At 37.8% G+C, this 26,969-nt stretch overlaps 2 protein-coding genes across 8 annotated transcripts in view; both read right to left on the bottom strand.

Moving 5' to 3' along the window:
• Window positions 1-11,489, bottom strand: part of il12rb2 (interleukin 12 receptor, beta 2a) — a 53,383-nt gene extending 41,894 nt beyond the window's left edge. For 3 of the 7 annotated variants that reach the window (XM_062038515.1, XM_062038512.1, XM_062038518.1), the window contains exons 1-2: window positions 4,938-5,849; window positions 2,882-3,142 (exon numbers count right to left, since the gene is read on the bottom strand). In XM_062038515.1, coding sequence (XP_061894499.1) covers window positions 2,882-3,142; window positions 4,938-5,007 — 331 coding nt within the window. In that variant the 5' untranslated portion in view covers window positions 5,008-5,849. Of the gene's footprint in view, window positions 1-2,881; window positions 3,143-4,937; window positions 5,850-11,357 lie in introns of those variants that run through there. The other 4 variants (XM_062038513.1, XM_062038514.1, XM_062038517.1 and 1 more) reach the window with 4 other exon arrangements.
• A 3,750-nt stretch (window positions 11,490-15,239) lies between these two features.
• Window positions 15,240-26,969, bottom strand: part of il23r (interleukin 23 receptor) — a 43,546-nt gene continuing 31,816 nt past the window's right edge. The window contains exons 11-16 of the mRNA XM_062038803.1: window positions 26,707-26,805; window positions 22,087-22,233; window positions 20,196-20,336; window positions 19,337-19,421; window positions 17,650-17,740; window positions 15,240-15,836 (exon numbers count right to left, since the gene is read on the bottom strand). Coding sequence (XP_061894787.1) covers window positions 15,240-15,836; window positions 17,650-17,740; window positions 19,337-19,421; window positions 20,196-20,336; window positions 22,087-22,233; window positions 26,707-26,805 — 1,160 coding nt within the window. The remainder of the gene's footprint in view (window positions 15,837-17,649; window positions 17,741-19,336; window positions 19,422-20,195; window positions 20,337-22,086; window positions 22,234-26,706; window positions 26,806-26,969) is intronic.

Raw genomic sequence — 26,969 nt, 5'->3', positions numbered from 1 at the left:
ACAGCCCTTTGAGACACTTGTGATTTAGGGCTATATAAATAAACATTGATTGATTGATTGATTGATTTTATTGTACACATTGCTTCGAAAACCGGAAAATAAACCGTTGCCGAAGCTGGGCTGGGCAACACCTGAACCAGTGACGGCAGAGGACAGGTGAATTTGTAACGCTACTCTTCAGTTAGGGACATGAAACCAGAGAGCGTTATGTGGTTGTGTAAGAGAAAAATATGTGTGCGCAAGAGAAAGGATACAGTATGTGTCGAAGCACAAGATTGGCAATAAAAGTTGAAAAAAGTGGCGTTTTTGTGACTTCTTTTGGACATAACGCAATAAGCTGAAAAAATGATACATTCAGTCATGATTTTTAGAGCGCACCGAGATATTAAGTACACAATTTCAGTTGTCATGCAACTGTTGCTCTATCTCATACAAAAGTTTGTGCATTTCAAACACGCTCTCCTGTGCTCAGGGACCCGTCTCTGCAAAAGCTGACCAATCAGAGCTCTGCAGCCCGCGTTGCCACTGAAGCAAAGCCAGGATTTTTAGGAGGAGCATGTCAGGGTTTGCGGGAGGGTACGCTGTGGAAGGAGTAAGATGGCGTCGCTTACGCAAGTTACGTGACGCAAGAGTATATACCTGGCTTTACACGCACTCAAGTACCTTTTGCGTGGACCACAGAGGCTAAGGTGGCTTTTTCATGGCTCAAATAACTGTTTACTGAAGCCCCGGTACTCAGTCATGCTAGTCCTTTGACGCGTTGTAGTAAAGTGGGGGCGATCCTTTCCTAGCGCTCTGCTCCACACATGTACTTTCTTCTCGCGTCGCCTCACTGCTTCTGCGTGGAACTAAGTTGTGGGGAATAGCGATCTGCTGACCATCATTCATGCGCTACAGGAGTGGAGGCACTTGTTGGGGGTCACTGCGATTCCATTCCTGGTCATCACCGATCACAAGAACTTGGGCTTCATCAGAACTGCTGAGAGACTTATTTCCGCCAGGCATGTTGATCTCTATTCCTGGTATGCTTTACCTTGTTTATCACCTACCGACTAGGCTCCCGCAACATCAAGCCAAACACTCTCGCCAGAATCTATGGTCCTTTTACGGAGGATTTTGCTTGTGGGACTATCGTACCTGTGGCCTGGGTGGTGGGAGCATTTCAGTGGGACTATGAGAGAATGTTGTCCCATGCAGCTGCAGAAACCAATGTGCCCGAAAACTATCATGCTAATAAACTCTCTGTTCCTGCTAAGGTCTGATGTCCTTCAGTCCTCTAAGGTTTCCTGTAATCCTGGTCGAAGGCGCAAACTGTTTGTCTACGCCTAGGGGTTCTGGTGGCCCACGATGGGCACTGGCGTCAAAAATTTTGTCACAGCTGCTCCGTCTGTCAGGCCTTCCATCGCCTGCCAGCAGGCCTCCCGCGTCCTATGCTCATTTCTCCACGACCCTGCCCAAGTTGCCATCCCACCTGGAGACAGCCCAGCTGAACATGTGTTTCGTATCCATGGCATTCCTTTGGACTTGGTTTCTGACAGGGGGCCCTAGTTCGTGTCCCAGGTCTGGAAGGATATTTTTCACAAAGCGATTGTACGACGAGGAGCCTTTTGTTGGGTTATCATCCCGAGACCAGCGGCCAGACGGAGTGGGCTAATCAAGACTTGGAAGCTACTCTCTGCTGTGTATGCCATCAACAACCCTCTTCCTGGTCTTCCCACCTCCCCTGGGTAGAAAACGCTCACAACTCCCTCATTTGTCTCCATTCAAGACCGCCTATGGTTACCAGCGTCTCTTGTTTCCTTCACAGGAATTGGACAAATGTGTTCCTTCAGTGCACCTTCATCTTCCCCGAGCTCATCGAGTCTGGCGAGACACCCAGGCGGTCTTTTCACGGACTGCTGCTCGTAACTGCATGCTGGATGATTACCATGGGGTTCCGGCACCAGATTAGTTAGATCAGCCTGGAGAGGAGGTATGGCTTTTCTCCCGTGATTTACCTTTGGCTAGTGTCTCTAGGGGGGGACCATTCAAAATCGACAAAATCATTAATCCCGCGTCTGCTAAATTGCTGTTGCCACCTGCTATCAAGCGTTATCTGGTGTTCCATGACTCAAGCCTCAAACCGATGACTACAAGCCCACTCTGTGCATGATCCATGGCCACCCAGCATACACTGCCTAGGGCATTTTGAACTCCAGAAGATGGGGAAGAGGAGTGCAGTACCTGTTCGACTGGGTGGGTTACAGGCTCGGGGTACGCTCATCGGTCTCCCGCGTCTGTATCCTTGACCCATCGCTCCTCCGCGACTTCCAGTCTCTGCGTCTGTCGGAACCAGGTAGGCCACCAGGGGTCACTGCGGTGTGTTACTCTCCTGCTCAGCTGTTGCCTATCTGCTTTTCCTTGGACCACCACTCTTGGCATTCCAGGGCAGAGTCACTGTCCACACACCTGCAGGCAGTTGCCATTAGGCCTTCTTAAACCTTCCTGCCAGCCACCTCAGTGCAATTTGAATATTTCCTGCATATGTTCATCTCCTTCTACTGATCGTTTCTCCGTATTCTCCACGTAGCTCCCTTTTTGGCAAATCTTTCTTTATCCGGGCGTTCCGTGTGGCAATCGTTTATTCTTTGGCTGCGACTTCCTTTTTGGTTTTGTCTCGATTGATTTGGCTTGGCCCCTTTGTATTGTTTTTTCTCCACTCCGTTGGAGTGCGCTTTTTGTATACAGCTTTTAATATCTGCATCCTGTCTCTCCCCGCAGTGGGGTCCTACTTCGGCTAAGCCGAGCGTAACGATGTTTAAAAGAAAACACTTGATTCTGCCCAATCTAAGGAGTAACTTTTGATTGACAGCCGGCACAAGGCTCGATTAGCACGACTCACCTTCAGCCCTGATGTCAAGGCCGCAGGGTTCCAATGGGGTTGGACATCCGCATTGGCAGCTGTACGTTGTGTCCTCTGTGATGTTGGCCACGTGGAAGCGCGACGTACTGGCGTTGACCACAACAAGGGTCTGTGGTGCGGGTGGGTGACCGCTGGACATAGAGTGGTCGCACTCGCAGGTGAAGGTGCAGTACATGTCAAAACTGGAACCTAGCTGGACTACGTTGCCAATGCTGGACCACATGACACAAGATGTCCGGCCTAAGGAGGGAAAGACACTTTGACAGGAATCAATCGTATTATGAAATATGACAACTTTACTTCACACAAGTTTGCTTCTGGTGAACTCTGATGAGTTCTACCATATTACCTAACATAAAAACCCATCTTCAATCTTTTTTTAGCAGAATCCTGCTTGATGACAAAGTTTGGCAGGGATTACAGTTACTGATTCCAAGTAGTTACAACATGATTGTACGTATGTACAACATGACTGTATGTATGTACAACATGACTGTATGTATGTACAACATGACTGTATGTAGTTACAACATGACTGTATGTATTTACAACATGACTGTATGTATGTACAACATGACTGTATGTAGTTACAACATGACTGTATGTATTTACAACATGACTGTATGTATGTACAACATGACTGTATGTATTTACAACATGACTGTATGTAGTTACAACATGACTGTATGTATTTACAACATGACTGTATGTATTTACAACATGACTGTATGTAGTTACAACATGACTGTATGTATGTACAACATGACTGTATGTATGTACAACATGACTGTATGTATGTACAACATGATTGTACGTATTTACAACATGATCATATTTATTTACAACATGATTGTTTGTATTTACAAAATGATTGTACGTATTGACATGTTTGTATGTATTTACATCATGATTGTACATACGTACAACATGATTGTGAGTAGTTACAACATGATTGTACCTATTTATAACAATTGTACGTATTTACAACATGGTTGTATGTATTTACGACATGATTGTATGTATTTAGAACATGACTATGTATTTACAACATGATTGTACATATTTACAACATGATTGTACGTATTTACGACATGATTGTACGTATTTACGACATGATTGTACGTATTTACGACATGATTGTATGTATTTAGAACATGACTATGTATTGACAACATGATTGTAGGCTTTTACAAAATGATTGTACATATCTACAACATGAATGTGCATACTGACAACATGATTGTATCTATTTACATCACGATTGTACGTATTTACATCATGATTGTACGTATTTACAACATGATTGTGAGTATTTACAACATGATTATACCTATTTACAACATGATTGTATGTATTTACGACATGATTGTATGTATTTACATCATGATTATACTTATTCAAAACAATTGTATGTATTCATAACATGATTGTATGTATTTACGACATGATTTTATGTGATTGTACATATTTACAATATGATTGTATATATTTACAACATGATTGTACATATTTACAATATGATTGTATATATTTACAACATGATTGTACATATTTACAACATGATTGTATATATTTACAAAATGATTGTATATATTTACAATATGATTGTATATATTTACAACATGATTGTACATATTTACAACATTGTACATATTCACAACATGATTGTATATATTTACAACATGATTGATTGCACATATTTACAACATGATTGATTGCACATATTTACAACATGGTTGTACATATTTACAACATGATAGCACATATTTACAACATGATAGCACATATTTACAACATGATTGCACATATTTACAACATGATTGCACATATTTACAACATGATTGTACATATTTACAACATGATAGCACATATTTACAACATGATAGCACATATTTACAACATGATTGCACATATTTACAACATGATTGCACATATTTACAACATGGTTGCACATATTTACAACATGATTGCACATATTTACAATATGATTGTATGTATTTACGACAGTAATTTTCCAATGAAAGTATGAAATTACCTCTGCAGAGATGCAGCAGCAGCAACGTCATGGCAAACATTTTGATCCATGATAGCCAAAGAGCCGCCATGTGTGATCAGCGTCTGTGTGTGTGTGTGTGTGTCTGTCTGTGTGTGTGTGTGTGTGTGTGTGTGTGTGTGTGTGTGTGTGTGTGTGCGTGTGTGTGTGTGTGTGTGTGTGTGTGTGCGTGTGTGTGTGTGTGTGCGTGTGTGTGTGCGTGTCTGTGTGTCTGTGTGTGTGTGTGCGTGTTCTGCCCTTGAGGAAGAAACAAAGTAAGTCATAAATGAAAGTACTAAATAATAAGTTGGAATGAAAATGAAAGTAAAGTCTAGTACTGAGGATGATGAAGATGTGTACTCACCAAATCATCATGAGTCATCATCACATCTTCATCCTTATCTTCACCTTTATCTTCATCTTCATCCTTAACTTCACCTACATCTTCACCAACATCTACATCCTTATCTTCACCTACATCTACATCTTCCTCTTCCTCCTTATCTTCACCTACATCTACATCTTCCTCTTCATCATGTCTATTTTAGTGTGAGACTGACGTGACTCACTGCAACTTTTTGTCATTGCAGGAAGTTTGGAGACCACAAAAGTACACCCCTCCCCTTTTGTGTGTCATCTACTGTACAATACTACTGTATACTACTAATACTTCTACTGTGTAATACTTCACTATCTTTATATATCTTATACTATTCATGTAATACTTTATGTTTACTAGGACTGTAATACTTCACTATGTTTCTATATGTGTGTACTACTAATGTAATACTTTATGTTTACTAGGACTGTAATACTTCACTATGTTTCTATATGTGTGTACTACTAATGTAATACTTTGTTTACTAGGACTGTAATACTTCACTATGTTTCTATATGTGTGTACTACTAATGTAATACTTTATGTTTACTAGGACTGTAATACTTCACTATCTTTCTATATGTGTGTACTACCAATGTAATACTTTGTTTACTAGGACTGTAATACTTCACTATGTTTCTATATGTGTGTACTACCAATGTAATACTTTGTTTACTAGGACTGTAATACTTCACTATGTTTCTATATGTGTGTACTACCAATGTAATACTTTGTTTACTAGGACTGTAATACTTCACTATGTTTCTATATGTGTGTACTACTAATGTAATACTTTATGTTTACTAGGACTGTAATACTTCACCATGTTTCTATATGTGTGTACTACTAATGTAATACTTTATATTACATTTTACATCTCATCTGAGACCTCAAACATTATGCTTTCTCATCTCATTTAAAAAAAAAATCAACATAATTATTTTCTTCCACACAGCACCACTTATCATCTCGTCACATGTATGAGATAGTCAATATCATTGTGATATTCTCCCATAAACATCATGTTTTATCATCCATTCTCATGTATGAGATAGTCAATATCATTGTGATATTCTCCCATAAACATCATGTTTTATCATCCATTCTCATGTATGAGATAGTCAATATCATTGTGATATTCTCCCATAAACAGCAGGTTTTATCATCCATTCTCATGTATGAGATAGTCAATATCATTGTGATATTCTCCCATAAACATCATGTTTTATCATCCATTCTCATGTATGAGATAGTCAATATCATTGTGATATTCTCCCATAAACATCATGTTTTATCATCCATTCTCATGTATGAGATAGTCAATATCATTGTGATATTCTCCCATAAACATCATGTTTTATCATCCATTCTCATGTATGAGATAGTCAATATCATTGTGATATTCTCCCATAAACAGCAGGTTTTATCATCTCATCTCATGTATGAGATGGTCAATATCATTGTGGCATTCTCCCATAAACATCATGTTTTATCGTCTCATCTCATGTATGAGATAGTCAACATCATTTTGGTATTCCTCCATAAACAGCATGTTTTATCATCTCATCTCATGTATGAGATGGTCAATATCATTGTGATATTCTCCCATAAACAGCAGGTTTTATCGTCTCATCTCATGTATGAGATAGTCAATATCATTTTGATATTCCTCCATAAACAAGATGTTTTATTATCTCATCTCATGTATGAGATGGTCAATATCATTGTGATATTCTCCCATAAACAGCATTTTTTAATCATCTCATCTCATGTATGAGATAGTCAATATCATTTTGGTATTCCTCCATAAACATCATGTTTTATCATCTCATCTCATGTATGAGATAGTCAATATCAATGTGATATTCTCCCATAAACAGCATGTTTTATCATATAATCTCATGTATGAGATAGTCAATATCATTGTGGCATTCTCCCATAAACATCATGTTTTATCATCTCATCTCATGTATGAGATAGTCAATATCATTTTGGTATTCCTCCATAAACAAGATGTTTTATCATCTCATCTCATGTATGAGATAGTCAATATCAATGTGATATTCTCCCATAAACAGCATGTTTTATCATATAATCTCATGTATGAGATAGTCAATATCATTTTGGTATTCCTCCATAAACACCATGTTTTATCATCTCATCTCATGTATGAGATAGTCAATATCATTGTGATTTTCTTTAACAAACATGTTTTATCATGTCATCTCATGTATGAGATAGTCAATATCATTGTGGCGTTCTCCCATAAACATCATGTTTTATCATCTCATCTCATGTATGAGATGGTCAATATCATTGTGATATTGTCCCATAAACAGCATGTTTTATCATCTCATCTCATGTATGAGATAGTCAATATCATTGTGATATTCTCCCATAAAGAGCAGGTTTTATCGTCTCATCTCATGTATGAGATAGTCAATATCATTTTGATATTCCTCCATAAACATCATGTTTTATCATCTCATCTCATGTATGAGATAGTCAATATCAATGTGATATTCTCCCATAAACAGCATGTTTTATCACATAATCTCATGTATGAGATAGTCAATATCATTTTGGTATTCCTCCATAAACATCATGTTTTATCATCCCATCTCATGTATGAGATAGTCAATATCATTTTGATATTCCTCCATAAACAAGATGTTTTATCATCTCATCTCATGTATGAGATAGTCAATATCATTGTGATTTTCTTTAACAAACATGTTTTATCATGTCATCTCATGTATGAGATAGTCAATATCATTTTGGTATTCCTCCATAAACAGCATGTTTTATCATCTCATCTCATGTATGAGATGGTCAATATCATTTTGATATTCCTCCATAAACAGGATGTTTTATCGTCTCATCTCATGTATGAGATAGTCAATATCATTTTGATATTCCTCCATAAACAAGATGTTTTATCATCTCATCTCATGTATGAGATAGTCAATATCAATGTGATATTCTCCCATAAACAGCATGTTTTATCATCTCATCTCATGTATGAGATAGTCAATATCATTTTGGTATTCCTCCATAAACAGCATGTTTTATCATCTCGTCTCATGTATGAGATAGTCAATATCATTGTGATTTTCTTTAACAAACATGTTTTATCATGTCATCTCATGTATGAGATAGTCAATATCAATGTGATATTATCCCATAAACATGTTTTATCATCTCATCTCATGTATGAGATAGTCAATTTCTGTCAATTTCATGGCTGGCTCAAAGCGTGAACACTCTGTGATCACATACGACCGACAGACAATTCTGGATGTGGATGGATCGGGTGGTTATAGACTGAAAGATGCATGTACGGTGGACCTCCTCGCTAGCATGGGAATACTTCGTGGGCTACATCGAGCGGCCTTTGTAGCAGCGGAGTCAAGTGCTAGCGGTGACCGCCAATGGAGACGACGTAAGCGGTGCGAGCGGAAGCAGAGGCGGGGATGCCGAGCTGGGCTAACAACAAAGAGAAAAGCTAACCAAAGAAGCTTGGAGTCTCCGGGTAAGAAGCCATTTAAACTAGAACTAGCCGGCGTCAGGCTGGATAATCCCTGCACACATAGCAATTCTCTTAGAATAAAACACAACTCACATAATGTTTTTTCTTTTGTGACCGAGGTAGCTAACTATGATGCGTTCAGTTTATCGCAACATCAGGCAAACAATCTGAATATCCCCGTCGTATCAATTCCTAGATATGGTCGAAACTATTTAAAGTGCAATACGCATAATAAACGCAACATTATTAATATTGCTACTTCGGATAATTTCAACAAACAATCCTCAAAACAGCCCACTACCTATAATATGGGCTTTTTAAACATAAGATCATTATCTTCCAAAACGCTATTAGTTAATGAAGTCGTTGGTCTCGCCGAGACCTGGCTCAAACCAGACGAATTTTTTGCGCTAAATGAGTCTTCTCCTCCTGGCTATACCAATACACATGTTGCCCGACCTCTTAAAAAGTGGAGGGGGTGTCGCACTAATATACAATGAAAACTATAATCTTACACCTAACCTAAATAATAAATATAACTCGTTTGAGGTGCTCACTTTGAGGTTTGTCACACCGCTGCCTCTCCACCTGGCTGTTATCTACCGCCCCCCTGGGCCCTATTCGGACTTCATCAGTGAATTCTCAGAGTTTGTTGCTGATCTAGTGACGCACGCCGACAATATAATCATAATGGGGGACTTTAATATCCATATGAATACCCCATCGGACCCTCCATGCGTGGCGCTCCAGACTATAATTGATAGCTGTGGTCTTACACAAATAATAAATGAACCCACGCATCGCAACGGTAATACGATAGATCTAGTGCTTGTCAGGGGTGTCACCACCTCTAAAGTTACGATACTCCCGTACACTAAAGTAATGTCCGATCAATACCTTATAAAATTCGAAGTTCTGACTCATTGTCAACAAACTAATAATAATAATAATAACTACTATAGCAGCCGCAACATTAATACTGCCACAACGACGACTCTTACTGACCTACTGCCTTCGGTAATGGCACCATTCCCAAATTATGTGGGCTCTATTGATAACCTCACTAACAACTTTAACGACGCCCTGCGCGACACCATTGATAGTGTAGCACCGCTAAAGCTAAAAAGGGCCCCTAAAAGGCGTACCCCATGGTTTACAGAAGAAACTAAAGCCCAGAAATGATCATGTAGAAAGCTGGAACGCAAATGGCGTGCGACTGAACTTGAGGTTTTCCATCAAGCATGGTGTGATAGTTTAATAACTTATAAACGCATGCTTACCTCAGCTAAAGCTAAATATTACTCAAATCTCATCCACCTCAACAAAAATGATCCTAAATTTCTGTTTAGTACAGTAGCATCGCTAACCCAACAAGGGACTCCTCCCAGTAGCTCCACCCACTCGGCAGATGACTTTATGAATTTCTTTAATAAGAAAATTGAAGTCATTAGAAAAGAGATTAAAGACAATGCATCCCAGCTACAACTGGGTTCTATTAACACAAATACGACTGTATATACGACGGACACTGCCCTCCAAAATAGTTTCTCTCTCTTTGATGAAATAACATTGGAGGAATTGTCAAAATGTGTAAATGGGACAAAACAAACAACATGTTTACTTGACCCAATTCCTGGGAAACTTATCAAGGAGCTTTTTGTATTATTAGGTCCATCAGTATTAAATATTATAAACTTATCACTTTCCTCTGGCACTGTTCCCCTAGCATTCAAAAAAAGCGGTTATTCATCCTCTACTCAAAAGACCTAACCTCGATCCTGACCTCATGGTAAACTACCGACCGGTGTCCCACCTTCCGTTTATCTCGAAAATCCTCGAAAAAATTGTAGCACAGCAACTAAATGAACACTTAGTGACTAACAATCTCTGTGAACCTTTTCAATCCGGTTTCAGGGCAAATCACATATGCGGTCCTCTCCAAGGTTTCTCATAGTCATTCACATTGACGTCCCACTGGGGTGAGTTTTCCTTGCCCGTATGTGGGCTCTGTACCGAGGATGTCGTTGTGGCTTGTACAGCCCTTTGAGACACTTGTGATTTAGGGCTATATAAATAAACATTGATTGATTGATTGATTGAATATCATTTTGATATTCCTCCATAAACAGGATGTTTTATCATATCATCCCATGTATGAGATAGTCAATATCATTGTGATATTCTCCCATAAACAGCATGTTTTATCATATCATGTATGAGATGGTCAATATCATTGTGATATTCCCCCATAAACAGCATGTTTTATCATCTCATCTGATGTATGAGATGGTCAATATCATTGGGATATTGTCCCATGAACATCATGTTTTATCATCCATTCTCATGTATGAGATAGTCAATATCATTGTGATATTGTCCCATAAACATCATGTTTTATCATATCATGTATGAGATAGTCAATATCATTGTGATATTCCCCCATAAACAGCATGTTTTATCGTCTCATCTCATGTATGAGACAATCCTCATCATTTCTCATGGTCTGACCTCATACCTTCGCGTACATGTAGCTGTCGGCGTCATTTCCAACCTCAACTCCCGTCATGGCGTCAGAAGAAGGAGGCTGGAGATGAGAACTGAGAAGGCGTGGAGGAGATGCACTGAGGTACTTCCCCCGTGTGTCATCTGCTCGATGAGAAGTGAGACGAGGCTGAGGAAGTTGAGGACATGACAGGAAGCAGCTAACTGACTTTTCTTTCACTGCTTTGCTTCTTTGAAGTACTTCATAGTACTGTGTACTCCATGTACTATTACTCTCATATTGGAGGTTGTACTTGCCTGGAATATTGTACACAAGCTGTCAAGTATTGTAGCAAACACACGCAGGTATTATTAATATTTGTCAATGAAACACACACTTTGATGTCAAAAAGATTTAGTAGAATGTTGTACAAAGAGTACTAAGTAGTACTAAGTAGTACTGCGTAAAAAACACATTTTCAAGAATCAACAGTAATATTTTCACATTGTTTACCAATAATGTCAGTAACTTAGCTGGGAGGCCTTGGTTACATGTTGTGTATTTGTTGCACACAACTTTGTACAACTGTGTATTTGTTACACACTACTTTGTACAACTGCGTATTTGTTACACACGACTTAGTAGAACTGTGTATTTGTTACACACCACTTAGTAGAAATGTGTATTTGTTACACACCACTTAGTAGAAATGTGTATTTGTTGCACACTACTTTGTACAACTGTGTATTTGTTACACACTACTTTGTACAACTGCGTATTTGTTACACACGACTTAGTAGAACTGTGTATTTGTTACACACTACTTTGTACAACTGCGTATTTGTTACACACCACTTAGTAGAAATGTGTATTTGTTGCACACTACTTTGTACAACTGCGTATTTGTTACACACCACTTAGTAGAAATGTGAATTTGTTGCACACTACTTTGTACAACTGCGTATTTGTTACACACCACTTAGTAGAAATGTGTATTTGTTGCACACTACTTTGTACAAATGCGTATTTGTTACACACCACTTAGTAGAAATGTGTATTTGTTGCACACTACTTTGTACAACTGCGTATTTGTTACACACCACTTAGTAGAAATGTGTATTTGTTGCACACTACTTTGTACAACTGTGTATTTGTTACACACCACTTAGTAGAAATGTGTATTTGTTGCACACTACTTTGTACAACTGCGTATTTGTTACACACCACTTAGTAGAAATGTGTATTTGTTGCACACTACTTTGTACAACTGTGTATTTGTTACACACCACTTAGTAGAAATGTGTATTTGTTGCACACTACTTTGTACAAATGCGTATTTGTTACACACCACTTAGTAGAAATGTGTATTTGTTACACACTACTTTGTACAAATGTGTATTTGTTACACACCACTTAGTAGAAATGTGTATTTGTTGCACACTACTTTGTACAACTGCGTATTTGTTACACACCACTTAGTAGAAATGTGTATTTGTTACACACTACTTTGTACAAATGTGTATTTGTTACACACCACTTAGTAGAAATGTGTATTTGTTACACACTACTTTGTACAAATGCGTATTTGTTACATGTTACTTTGTACAAATGTGTACTTGTTACACACTACTTTGTACAAATGTGTATTTGTTACACGTTGCTTTGTACAAATGTGTACTTGTTACACACTACTTTGTACAAATGTGTATTTGTTACACGTTACTTTGTACAAATGTGTACTTGTTACACACTACTTTGTACACATTTGTTACACACTATTATGTACACACTTGTGTTTGTTACACGCTACTTTGTACAAATGTGTATTTGTTACACACCACTTTGTACATACGTGTACTTGTTACACACTACTTTGTACAAATGTGTATTTGTTACACACTACTTTGTACAAAAGTGTACTTGTTACACACTACATTGTACAAATGCGTATTTGTCACACACTACTTTGTACACATTTGTTACACGCTACTATGTACAAACTTGTATTTGTTACACGCTACTTTGTACAAATGTGTATTTGTTACACGATACTTTGTACAATGCGTATTTGTTACACGTTACTTTGTACAAATGTGTACTTGTTACACACTACTTTGTACAAATGTGTATTTGTTACACGTTACTTTGTACAAATGTGTACTTGTTACACACTACTTTGTACACATTTGTACTTGTTACACACTACTTTGTACAAATGTGTATTTGTTACACGTTACTTTGTACAAATGTGTACTTGTTACACACTACTTTGTACACATTTGTTACACACTATTATGTACACACTCGTGTTTGTTACACGCTACTTTGTACAAATGTATATTTGTTACACACTACTTTGTACAAATGTGTACTTGTTACACACTACTTTGTACAAACGTGTATTGTTACACACTACTTTGTACACATTTGTTACACACTACTATGTACAAACTTGTATTTGTTACACGCTACTTTATACAAATGTGTATTTGTTACACGATACTTTGTACAAATGTGTATTTGTTACACACTACTTTGTACAAATGTGTATTTGTTACACACTACTTTGTATAAATGTGTATTTGTTACACACTACTTTGTACAAACGTGTATTTGTTACACACCACTTTGTAGAAATTTGTGTTTGCTACAAACTACCTTGTATGCATGTGTATTTGTTACACACTACTTTGTACAAATGCGTGTTTGTTACACACTACTTTGTACACATTTGTTACACACTATTATGTACACACTTGTGTTTGTTACACGATACTTTGTACAAATGTGTATTTGTTACACACTACTTTGTACAAATGTGTATTTGTTACACACTACTTTGTACAAATGTGTATTTGTAACACACTACTTTGTACAAATGTGTATTTGTTATGCACCACTTTGTACAAATGTGTATTTGTTACACACTACTTTGTACAAATGTGTATTTGTTACACACAACTTCGTACAAATGTGTATTTTTTACACACTACTTTGTACAATAAGTGTTTGTTACACACTACTTTGTACAAATGTGTATTTGCTAGACACAACTTTAACATTAGTTTGTAAAGAGGTGTGTCTTCCACACACTAGTTTGTAAAGTTGTGTCTTCCACCTACTAGTTTGTAAAGTTGTTTTCCACAAACTAGTTTGTAAAATTGTGTGTGTTTCACACACTAGTTTGTAAAGTTGTGTGTCTTCCACACACTAGTTTGTAAAGTTGTTTTCCACACACTAGTTTGTAAAATTGTGTGTCTTTCACACACTAGTTTGTAAAGTTGTGTGTCTTCCACACTCTAGTTTGTAAAGTTGTGTGTCTTCCACACACTAGTTTGTAAAGTTGTGTGTATTCCACACACTAGTTTGTAAAGGTGTGTGTCTTCCACACACTAGTTTGTAAAGTTGTGTGTCTTCCACACACTAGTTTGTAAAGTTGTGTGTCATCCACACACTAGTTTGTAAAGGTGTGTGTCTTCCACACACTAGTTTGTAAAGTTGTGTGTCTTCCACATACTAGTTTGTAAAGTTGTTTTCCACACACTAGTTTGTAAAGGTGTGTGTCTTCCACACACTCGTTTGTAAAGTTGTGTGTCTTCCACACACTAGTTTGTAAAGGTGTGTGTCTTCCACACACTAGTTTGTAAAGTTGTGTGTCTTCCACACACTAGTTTGTAAAGTTGTGTGTCTTTTACACACTAGTTTGTAAAGTTGTGTGTCTTCCACACACTAGTTTGTAAAGTTGTGTGTCTTCCACACACTAGTTTGTAAAGTTGTGTGTCGTCCACACACTAGTTTGTAAAGTTGTGTGTCTTTCACACACTAGTTTGTAAAGGTGTGTGTCTTCCACACACTAGTTTGTAAAGTTGTGTGTCTTCCACACACTAGTTTGTAAAGTTGTGTGTCGTCCACACACTAGTTTGTAAAGTTGTGTGTTTGTGTTTGAGGAAGGTAACACCCATGAAGTGAACAGGAAGTTGCACAAACCAGTAAAGTGCTTAAATCACCTTGGTGTGGGTCCAATGGGGCGGGGCCACGGTCTGTGATGCGTTCAGGGTCCCTGCGAGCGAGCATGGCTTGCGTGCTCAGGTGGCCACTAGAGGGCGACATGTGGGGGTCGGAGTCGGCACAGGACAGGAAGTTGGCCAACAAAGCCGAGTCGCTGGGACATTGGTCCTCTTCTGGCGTCTTCCAGCCTGAGCTCGCCTCCGTGGTGGTGGTGGTGGTGTTGGTGGTGGTGGTGGTGGTGGTGGTGGTGGTGGTTCTTCCTGCTGAGGCTGAGGCTGCCATCAGCTGAGGTGCGTACCCGTCTGCCATGGTTGCCATCAGCTGAGGTGCGTACCCGTTTGCCATGGTTGCCATGGCTGCGGGCCGGTCGTCTGCCATGGTTGCCATGGCAGTGGGCTGGTCGTCATGGACGCAAGGGTACAGGTCGTCCTGGGAGACACAGCTGATGGGGGACAGCGGTGGGTCCTTGTCAAGACTGGAGAAGGACAGCTCACTCTGGTCCAGCTGGACACACAACATTGTGTATCAATTATGATACAAGTCATGCTTCACATGTACACAAACATTTATTGCGTATCAGTTATGATGCAAGTCATGTTTCACATGTACACAAGCATTCTTTGTGTATCCTTTATGATACAAGTCATGCTTCACATACACACAACATTCATTGTGTATCAATTATGATACAAGTCACGTTTCAAATGTACAAATTCATGTTGTATCAATTATGATACAAGTCATGTTTCATATGTACATAAACATTCATTGTGTATCAATTATGATACAAGTCATGTTTCACACGTACACAGCAATCATTTTGTATCAATTATGATACAAGTCATGCTTCACATATACACAACATTGTGTATCAATTATGATACAAGTCATGTTTTACATGTACACATTCATTGTGTATCAAATATGATACACGTCATGTTTCATATGTACCAATTATGACAAGTCATGTTTCACAGGTACATAAATATTCATTTTGTATCAATTATGATACAAGTCTTCTTTAACATTAACACAACATTCATTGTGTATCAATTATGATACAGGTCATGCTTCACATGTACATAAATATTCATTTTGTATCAATTATGATACAAGTCTTCTTTAACATTAACACAACATTCATTGTGTATCAATTATGATACAAGTCATGTTTCACATGTACACAACATGCATTGTGTATCAATTATGTGTATCAATTATGATACAAGTCATGCTTCACTTGTACACAAACATTCATTGTGTATCAATTATGATACAAGTCATGTCACACATGCACACATTCATTGTGTATCAATTATAATACAAGTCATGATTCACATGTACACATTGTGTATCAATTATGATACAAGTCATGTCACACATGCACACATTCATTGTGTATCAATTATAATACAAGTCATGATTCACATGTACACATTGTGTATCAATTATGATACAAGTCATGATTCACATATACACAAACATTCATTGTGTATCAATTATGATACAAGTCATGCTTCACATATACACATTTATTGTGTATCCATTAATATACAAGTAATGTTTCCCATGCACACAACATTGTGTATCAATTATAATACAAGTCATGATACACAAACATTCATTGTGTATCAATTATAATACAAGTCTTGCGTCACGTATACACAACATTCATTGTGTATCAATTATGATACAAGTCTTGCTTCACAACAGTCATTGTGTTTCAATTATGATACAAGTCATGTTTCATATATACACAACATTCATTGTGTATCAATTATGATACAAGTCTTGCTTCACATATACACATTCATTGTGTATCAATTATGATACAAGTCTTGCTTCACAGGTACACAACATTCATGTTATACGTACTATACAGTTGGTACCTAATGAAGTACATGTTGACACAGCAGTAATTGTTAAGAAGTACACAGTAGTAATTGTTATAAAGTACATGGTAGTAATTGTTATAAAGTACATGGTAGTAATTGTTATGAAGTACATAGTAGTAGTAATAGTTATGAAGTACTAACTATTAGTAATAGTTATGAAGTACACAGTAGCAATTGTTATAAAGTACCTGTAGTAGTAATAGTTATAAAGTACCTGTAGTAGTACTAGTTATAAAGTACCTGTAGTAGTAATTGTTATAAAGTACCTGTAGTAGTACTAGTTATAAAGTACCTGTAGTAGTAATAGTTATAAAGTACCTGTAGTAGTAATAGTTATAAAGTACCTGTAGTAGTAATTGTTATAAAGTACCTGTAGTAGTACTAGTTATAAAGTACCTGTAGTAGTAATAGTTATAAAGTACCTGTAGTAGTTTAATGACTCGGCTGTTTTCGGCTTTGGGCAACTTTCCACTCAACCAATCAGGAGCCCAGGATGGACATTCCTCTTTGATCCTGATCACACACAAACACAACATGCACTAAATACACAACATGGACTAAATACACAACATGCACTAAATACACAACATGCACTAAATACACAACATACACTAAATACACAACATGCACTGAATACACAACATACACTAAATACACTAAATACACAACTTAGACTAAATACACAACATAGACTAAATAAACAACATGCACTAAATACACAACATACACTAAATACACAACATACACTAAATACACAACTTGGACTAAATACACCACATACACTAAATACACAACATACACTAAATGCACTACATGGACTAAATACACAACATAGACTAAATACACAACATAGACTAAATATACAACATGCACTAAATACACAACATCAACTAAATACACAACATAGACTTAATACACAACATACACTAAATACACAACACGGACTAAATACACAACATACACTAAATACACAACATACATTACATACACAATATAGACTAAAATACACAACATACACTAAATACACAACATACACTAAATACACAATATAGACTAAATACACAACATACACTAAATACACAACATGGACTAAATACACAACATGCACTAAATACACAACATACTAAATACACAACATGCACAAAATACACAACATGCACTAAATACACAATATCAACTAAATACACAACATACACTAAATACACAACATGGACTAAATACACAACATGCACTAAATAAACAACATAATAAATACATAACATGAACTAAATACACAACATACTAAATACACAACATGCACTAAATACACAGTATCAACTAAATACACAACATACACTAAATACACAACATACACTAAATACACAACATAGACTAAATACACAACATGGACTAAAATACCCAACATACACTAAATACACAACATACACTAAATACAAAACATACACTAAATACATAACATACACTAAATACACAACATGGACTAAAATACACAACATACCCTAAATACACAACATACACTCAATACACAATATAGACTAAAATACACAACATACACTAAATACACAATATAGACTAAAATACACAACATACACTAAATACACAACATACACTCAATACACAATATAGACTAAAATACAGAACATACACTGAATACAGAACATACACTAAATACACAATATAGACTAAAATACACAACATACACTAAATACACAGCATAGACTAAATACACAACATACACTAAATACACAACATAGACTAAATACACAACATACACTAAATACACAACATAGACTAAATACACAACATACACTAAATACACAACATAGACTAAATACACAACATACACTACATACACTAAATACACAACATAGACTAAATACACAACATACACTACATACACTAAATACAAAACATAGATACAAAGAAAAAATCAAAATGAATAAATAAAAATACACAAAATACACAAAATAAAAAAATACACAAAATGCAGGAAATAGACAAAATACACAAATGACAGAAAATGCACAGAATAAATCCAATCTAAAAATACACAAAATACACACTTGTGTTTGGAGCAGAGGAGAGACAAAAGTTTTGGGCCACTAGTACCTGGGTCTCACACAGCACCAACAGATGACCTGGACCACCACGGCACTGAAGACCACAACCATGAAGACCAGGACGCTCAGTCCAGCTGGCAAAACACACAATAATTACAATATGTTCATGATGGCTACTGTACCACACAATATGTTCATGATGGCTACTGTACCACACAATAATTACAATATGTTCATGATGGCTACTGTACCACACAATATGTTCATGATGGCTACTGTACCACACAATAATTACAATATGTTCATGATGGCTACTGTACCACACAATAATTACAATATGTTCATGATGGCTACTGTACCACACAATAATTACAATATGTTCATGATGGCTACTGTACCACACAATAATTACAATATGTTCATGATGGCTACTGTACCACACAATAATTACAATATGTTCATGATGGCTACTGTACCACACAATAATTACAATATGTTCATGATGGCTACTGTACCACACAATAATTACAATATGTTCATGATGGCTACTGTACCACACAATAATTACAATATGTTCATGATGGCTACTGTACCACACAATATGTTCATGATGGCTACTGTACCACACAATAATTACAATATGTTCATGATGGCTACTGTACCACACAATAATTCATCATTGACAAGTAGAATATGGTAAAAGGGGCGTGGCTACTGTCCGACACAATAATTCCTCATTGACAAGTAGCATATGGTCAAAGGGGGCGTGGCTACTCTACGACTTACTAATTAATCATTGACTAGTAGAATATGAATATGGTAAAAGGGGGCGTGGCTACTGTACAACTACTTAATAATTCATCATTGACAAGTAGAATATGAATATGGTAAAAAGGGGCGTGGCAGACCTGCAGGGCCCACAGGCTGAGAGGAGATCAGGTTCCCACGCTGACCTTCTCCAGCTGATGTGGACGCGGACATCTGGACAAAGACAATTCCATCAGGACAGTCCAGCCAAGTCTCTCTGGACCTTGGCGCACTCATGGTCACTGCAACAACACACAACTTTACAATACATGGCATGCATGAAAATACATAAAAATACATAAGAAATACATGTAATACATGCAAATACATGCAAATATACATATCACATGCAAATACATGCAAATACATGTAATACATGCAAATATACATATCACATGCAAACACATGTAATACATAATCATATACATATTATATGCAAATACATGTAATATATGCAAATACATGCAATACATGCAAATATACATATCACATGCAAATATACATATTGCATGCAAATACATGTAATACATGCAAATATACATATTACATGCAAATATACATATTACATGCAAATATACATGTAATGCATGCAAATATACATGTAATACATGCAAATATACATATTACATGCAAATACATGTAATGCATGCAAATACATGTAATACATGCAAATACATGCACATATATGCAATTCATGCAATTATATGCAATGCATGCAATTATATGTCATACATGCAACTACATGTAATACATGCAAATGTATGCAATACTTGCACATGTTTGTAATACATGCTAATATATGTAATGCATGCAAAAAATATGTAATACATGCTAATATATGTAATGCATGCAAAAATATGTAATACATGTAAATATACGTTTAAAAAAATGCTAATATATGTTATACATGCAAATATATGTAATACATGCAAATGTGAGGCATAGTTTTTAAGATTTTATATATATATATATACATATATATATATATATATATATATATATATATATATATATATATATATATATATATATATATATATATATATATATATATATATATATATATGTACACACACACATACACATTTTAATATATACACATTTATATCTATATGTACATATAAATATATATATAATATGTATATATACACATATATCTTAAAAACTATGCCTCACTTTTGCATGTATTACATATATTTGCATGTATGTTTGCATATATAATATATACACATTTATATCTATATTTACATATATATATATACATATATATATATATGTAAATATAGATACACATTTATATCTATATTTACATATATATATATATATGTAAATATAGATATAAATGTGTATATATATGTAAATATAGATATAAATGTGTATATATTATATATGCAAACATACATGCAAATATATGTAATACATGCAAATGTGAGGCATAGTTTTTAAGATATATGTGTATATATACATATTATATATATATTTATATGTACATATAGATATAAATGTGTATATATTAAAATGTGTATGTGTGTGTGTACATATATATATATATATGTGTATGTATATATATATATATATATATATATATATATATATATATATACATACATATATATATATATGTGTGTGTGTGTGTATATATATATATATATATATATATATATATATATATATATATATATATATATATATATATATATATATATATATATATATATATATATATATATATATATATACATATATACATACATATATATATATATGTGTGTGTGTGTGTATATATATATATATATATATATATATATATATATATATATATATATATATATATATATATATATATATATATATATATATATATATATATATATGTGTGTGAGTGTGTGTGTGTGTGTGTGTGTGTGTGTGTGTGTGTGTGTGTGTGTGTGTGTGTGTGTGTGTGTGTGTGTGTGTGTGTGTGTGTATGTACTTATATACATTGATATTGACCTGATGGTAGAGATTGTGGCGTGTGGAGATAAATGTTGTAGTTTGTGAAGAATCCTCGCTGCTGCTCTACCGCAGGATCCTCCCACTGGATGTGGATCCGTCCTTTCTTGTGGACCACAACTGACACAAGAGGACCAGAAACTGGTTCTGAAACAATACATGTGCGGGAAATTGGTGAATTAGTAGGACGTGTGTTTAATCATCTATCATCTTTGTGATTTGTTGGCTTTGAGAGAACTTGAGAGAGTCTTTTCATGACGTCATGAAGAAGCAGGCTTCACTACACGTTTCAATGGGAACTACAGACATGTGACTTGTAGATTTCATCATGTTCTTCAACCTAGCATGATGCTAAAATGTAGTTATTACATACTGCATAGGGGTACAACATGAATTCATAACTTCATAACCTCATCCATGACTTCATCCATACCATAATCTATAACTTAATCAATAACCCAATCCATTACCTCATCCATAACCATAACTTCATCCATAACTGCATCCATAATTTCATCCACAACCTTATCCATAACTTCATCCTTAACCTCATCCATAACTTCATCCATCACCTTATCCATAACTTCATCCATAACTTCATCCATCACCTCATCCATAACTTCATCCATAACTTCATCCATCACCTTATCCATGACTTCATCCATAACTTCATCCATAACTTCATCCATAACTTCATTCATAACTTCATCCATAACTTCATCCATAACTTCATCCATAACCTCATCCATAACCTCATCCATAACTTCATCCATCACCTCATCCATCACTTCATCCATAACTTCATCCATAACTTCATCCATAACTTCATCCTTAACCTCATCCATAACTTCATCCATAACTTCATCCATCACCTCATCCATAACTTCATCCATAACTTCATCCATAACTTCATCCATCACCTCATCCATAACTTCATCCATAACTTCATCCATAACTTAATCCATAACTTAATCCATAACCTCATCCATAACCTCACCCCTAACTTCATCCATCACCTCATCCATAACTTCATCCATAACTTCATCCATGACTTCATCCATCACCTCATCCATGACTTCATCCATGACTTCATCCATAACTTCATCCATCACCTCATCCATGACTTCATCCATGACTTCATCCATGACTTCATCCATAACTTCATCCATAACTTCATCCAACACCTCATCCATGACTTCATCCATGACTTCATCCATAACTTCATCCATAACTTCATCCATAACTTCATCCTTAACCTCATCCATAACGTAATCCAAAACATAATCCTCAACTTCATCCATAACTTCATCCAACACCTCATCCATGACTTCATCCTTAACCTCATCCATAACTTCATCCTTAACCTCATCCATAACTTCATCCATAACTTCATCCATAACTTCATCCATAACCTCATCCATAACTTCATCCTTAACCTCATCCATAACTTCATCCATAACTTCATCCATGACTTCATCCATGACTTCATCCATAACTTCATCCATAACTTCATCCTTAACGTAATCCAAAACATAATCCTCAACTTCATCCAACACCTCATCCATGACTTCATCCGTAACCTCATCCATAACTTCATCCTTAACCTCATCCATAACTTCATCCATAACTTCATCCATAACTTCATCCTTAACCTCATCCATAACTTAATCCATAACTTCATCCATAACCTCATCCATAACTTCATCCATAACCTCATCCGTAACCTCATCCGTAACCTCATCCGTAACCTCATCCATAACTTCATCCTTAACCTCATCCATAATGTAATCCAAAACATAATCCTCAACTTCATCCATAACTTCATCCATAACTTCATCCATAACCTCATATTTTAAATCACCCATAGCATAATCTATAACTTAATCCATAACATAATACAAAAGATAATTCATAATTTAATCCAACCTCATCCATAACTTCATCCATAACCTCATCCATAACATAATACATAAATGTATCCATAATTTAATCCATAAATTCATCTATACCATAATCCATAACCTCATCCATACCATAATCCATAGCTTCATCCATATCCTAATCCATAACTTTATCCAAAACATAATCCATAACTTCATTCATAACCTCATTCATAACATCATCCATAACTTCGACTATCCAGCGTAACTTCCTCTCCAATAGACCTGAATAGACCTCACCGAGAAGGCTGGAGAATTTGATCCCCAGATAGTTGGAACACACATTCCGGTTCCCCTTTCTCAAAGAGAGGAACCACCACCCGAGTCTGCCAATCCAGAGGCACTGCCCCCGATGTCCACACAATGATGCAGAGTCTTGTTAACCAAGACAACCCCACATCATGCAGAGCCTTAAGGAACTCCGAGCAAAATGAATCTATCTCTGGGGCCCTGCTACCGAGGAGCTTCTTAGCTATCTCAGCAACCTCAGCCCCAGAAGTAGGAAAGCCTACCACAGAGTCCCCGGGCACTGCTTCCTCATTGGAAGACGTGTAGTTGGGATTGAGGAGGTCTTCGAAGTATTCCTTCCACCAATCCACAACATCCCCAGTCGATGTCAGCAGCACACCGTCCCCAGATGGTGGTCCAGAATTTCTTCGAAGCCGTCCGTAGGTCGTTCTCCATGGCTACTCCAAACTCCTCCTATGTCCGAGTTTTTGCCTCCACAACCACCAAAGCTACACATTGCTTGGCCTGTCGGTACCTGTCCGCTGCCTCCGGGGCCCCATGAGCCAAAAGGACCTGATAGGACTCTTCAATTTGACGGCAACTCGCTTTGATCGGCTGCCTTGACCATAAAGGCACAGAACATGGTCCACTTGGACTCAATGTCCAGCGTCCCCCTCGTAACATGTTCAAAGTTCTTCCGAAGGTGGGAATTTAAACTTTCTCTGACGGTAGACCCTTCCAGATGTCCCCAGCAGACCCTCACTGTGCGTTTGGGCCTGCCAGGTCTGTCCGGCACATCCTCCCCACCATCGGAGCCGACTCACCACCAAGTGCTGATAGATGGAACGCTCCTCCCCCCTCTTCATTCGTGTGTCCAAAACATGAGACCGCAAATCCGATGATACAACCACAAAGTCGATCATCGAACTGCGACCTAGGATGTCCTGGTGCTAAGTGCACATTTGGACACCCTTATGTTTGAACATGGTGTTCGTTATGGACAATATGTGATGACCACAAAAGTCCAATAACAAAACATCACTCTGGCTCAGATCAGGGCGGCCGTTTCTCCCAATCGCGCCTCTCTAGGTCTCACTGTTGTTGCCAACTTGAGTGTTGGGGTCCACCAGTAGAACAAGGCAATCACCTGAAGGCGCACTCTCCAGTGCTCCCTCTAGGGACCCCAAAAAGGGCGGATACTCTGAACTGCTGTTTGGTGCATAAGCACAAACAACAGTCAGGGACCGTCCAGCCGGAGGCGGAAGGAAACTACCCTGTCGTCTACTGGATTAAACTCCAACGTGCAGACTCTGTATAGCCACCTCCACCCGTCGCTTCTCACTGCTGACAATGCCAGAGCGGGAGAGAGTCCAGCCCATCTCGAGAAGACTGGTTCCAGAGCCCTGGCTGTGCGTCGAGATGAGACCGACTAGTTCCAGCCCGAACTTCTCTATCTCGTGCAACAGCTCTGGCTCTTTTGCCCTCCAGCGAGGTGACGTTCCACATTCCAAGAGCTAGCTTCTGCAGCCCAGAATCAGACCGCCAAGGGCCCTGCCTTCGGCTGCCACCCAGCTCACAGGGCACTCTATGGCCCCTATCATGGGTGGTGAGCCCATTGGAAGGGGGACCCCCATTGCCTCTTCAGGCTGTGCCCGGCCGGGCCCCATGGGGTGCTCGCATCCGGTCGAGGGAAACCTGGATTCTTTATTATGTCTCTTCATAGTAGTCTTGATGTGAAGTGAGGTGAGATATGATGTGAGAAGATGAAGATGTCATTGCTGAGTTGTTTGGAGTAGACCAGGATGGAGCTGGGGGCGCTGACTCCTCAGCTGCTCACGGCGTAAATAGAGAAGCACAAACAACAGCCAGGGTCCGTCCCCCCCAGCCGGAGGCGGAAGGAAACTACCCTCTCGTCTACTAGATTAAACTCCAACGTGCAGGCTCTGTATAGCCACGTCCACCCGTCGCTTCTCACTGCTGGCAATGCCAGAGCGGAAGAGAGTCCAGCCCCTCTCGAGAAGACTGATTCCAGAGCCCTGGCTGTGCGTCGAGATGTGACCGACTAGTTCCAGCCCGAACTTCTCTATCTCGTGCAACAGCTCGGGCTCCTTTTCCCCCCAGCGAGGTGACGTTCCACATTCCAAGAGCTAGCTTCTGCAGCCCAGAATCAGACCGCCAAGGGCCCTGCCTTCGGCGGCCACCCAGCTCACAGGGCACTCTATGGCCCCTATCATGGGTGGTGAGCCCATTGGATGGGGGACCCACATTGCCTCTTCAGGCTGTGCCCGGCCGGGCCCCATGGGGCGCTTGCCGTCCAGGCCCTTCCCCAGAGGGGGTCCCCGGTGACCCGCATCCGGGCGAGGGAAACCTGGATCCTTTATTATGTCTCTTCATAGTAGTCTCGATGTGAAGTGAGGTGAGATATGATGTGAGAAGATGAAGATGTCATTACTTAGTTGTTTGGAGTAGACCAGGATGGAGGTGGGGGTGCTGACTCCTCTGCTGCTCACGGCGTAAAGAGAGATGTTGTATCTCACGCCTGCCATCAAACCTGCGCACCAAAGCAGGAACATTCACAACCAGAATCAGAATCACAATGATTTTCATGTTCAGTCCCAAAAGTAAAGAAGAACTAGATGAGGCAATTCCTGAACGAATTGCCTGTGAATGCTTCAATGCTGAAGTTGAACTGAAATGCTGACAGAATGTAGTATG

The sequence above is a fragment of the Entelurus aequoreus genome, linkage group LG27 (assembly GCF_033978785.1).
Source record: "Entelurus aequoreus isolate RoL-2023_Sb linkage group LG27, RoL_Eaeq_v1.1, whole genome shotgun sequence".
Classification (NCBI taxonomy): domain Eukaryota; kingdom Metazoa; phylum Chordata; class Actinopteri; order Syngnathiformes; family Syngnathidae; genus Entelurus; species Entelurus aequoreus.
The sequence above is the reverse complement of the archived record's forward strand: the minus strand, read 5'-3'. Positions and strand labels throughout refer to the sequence as shown.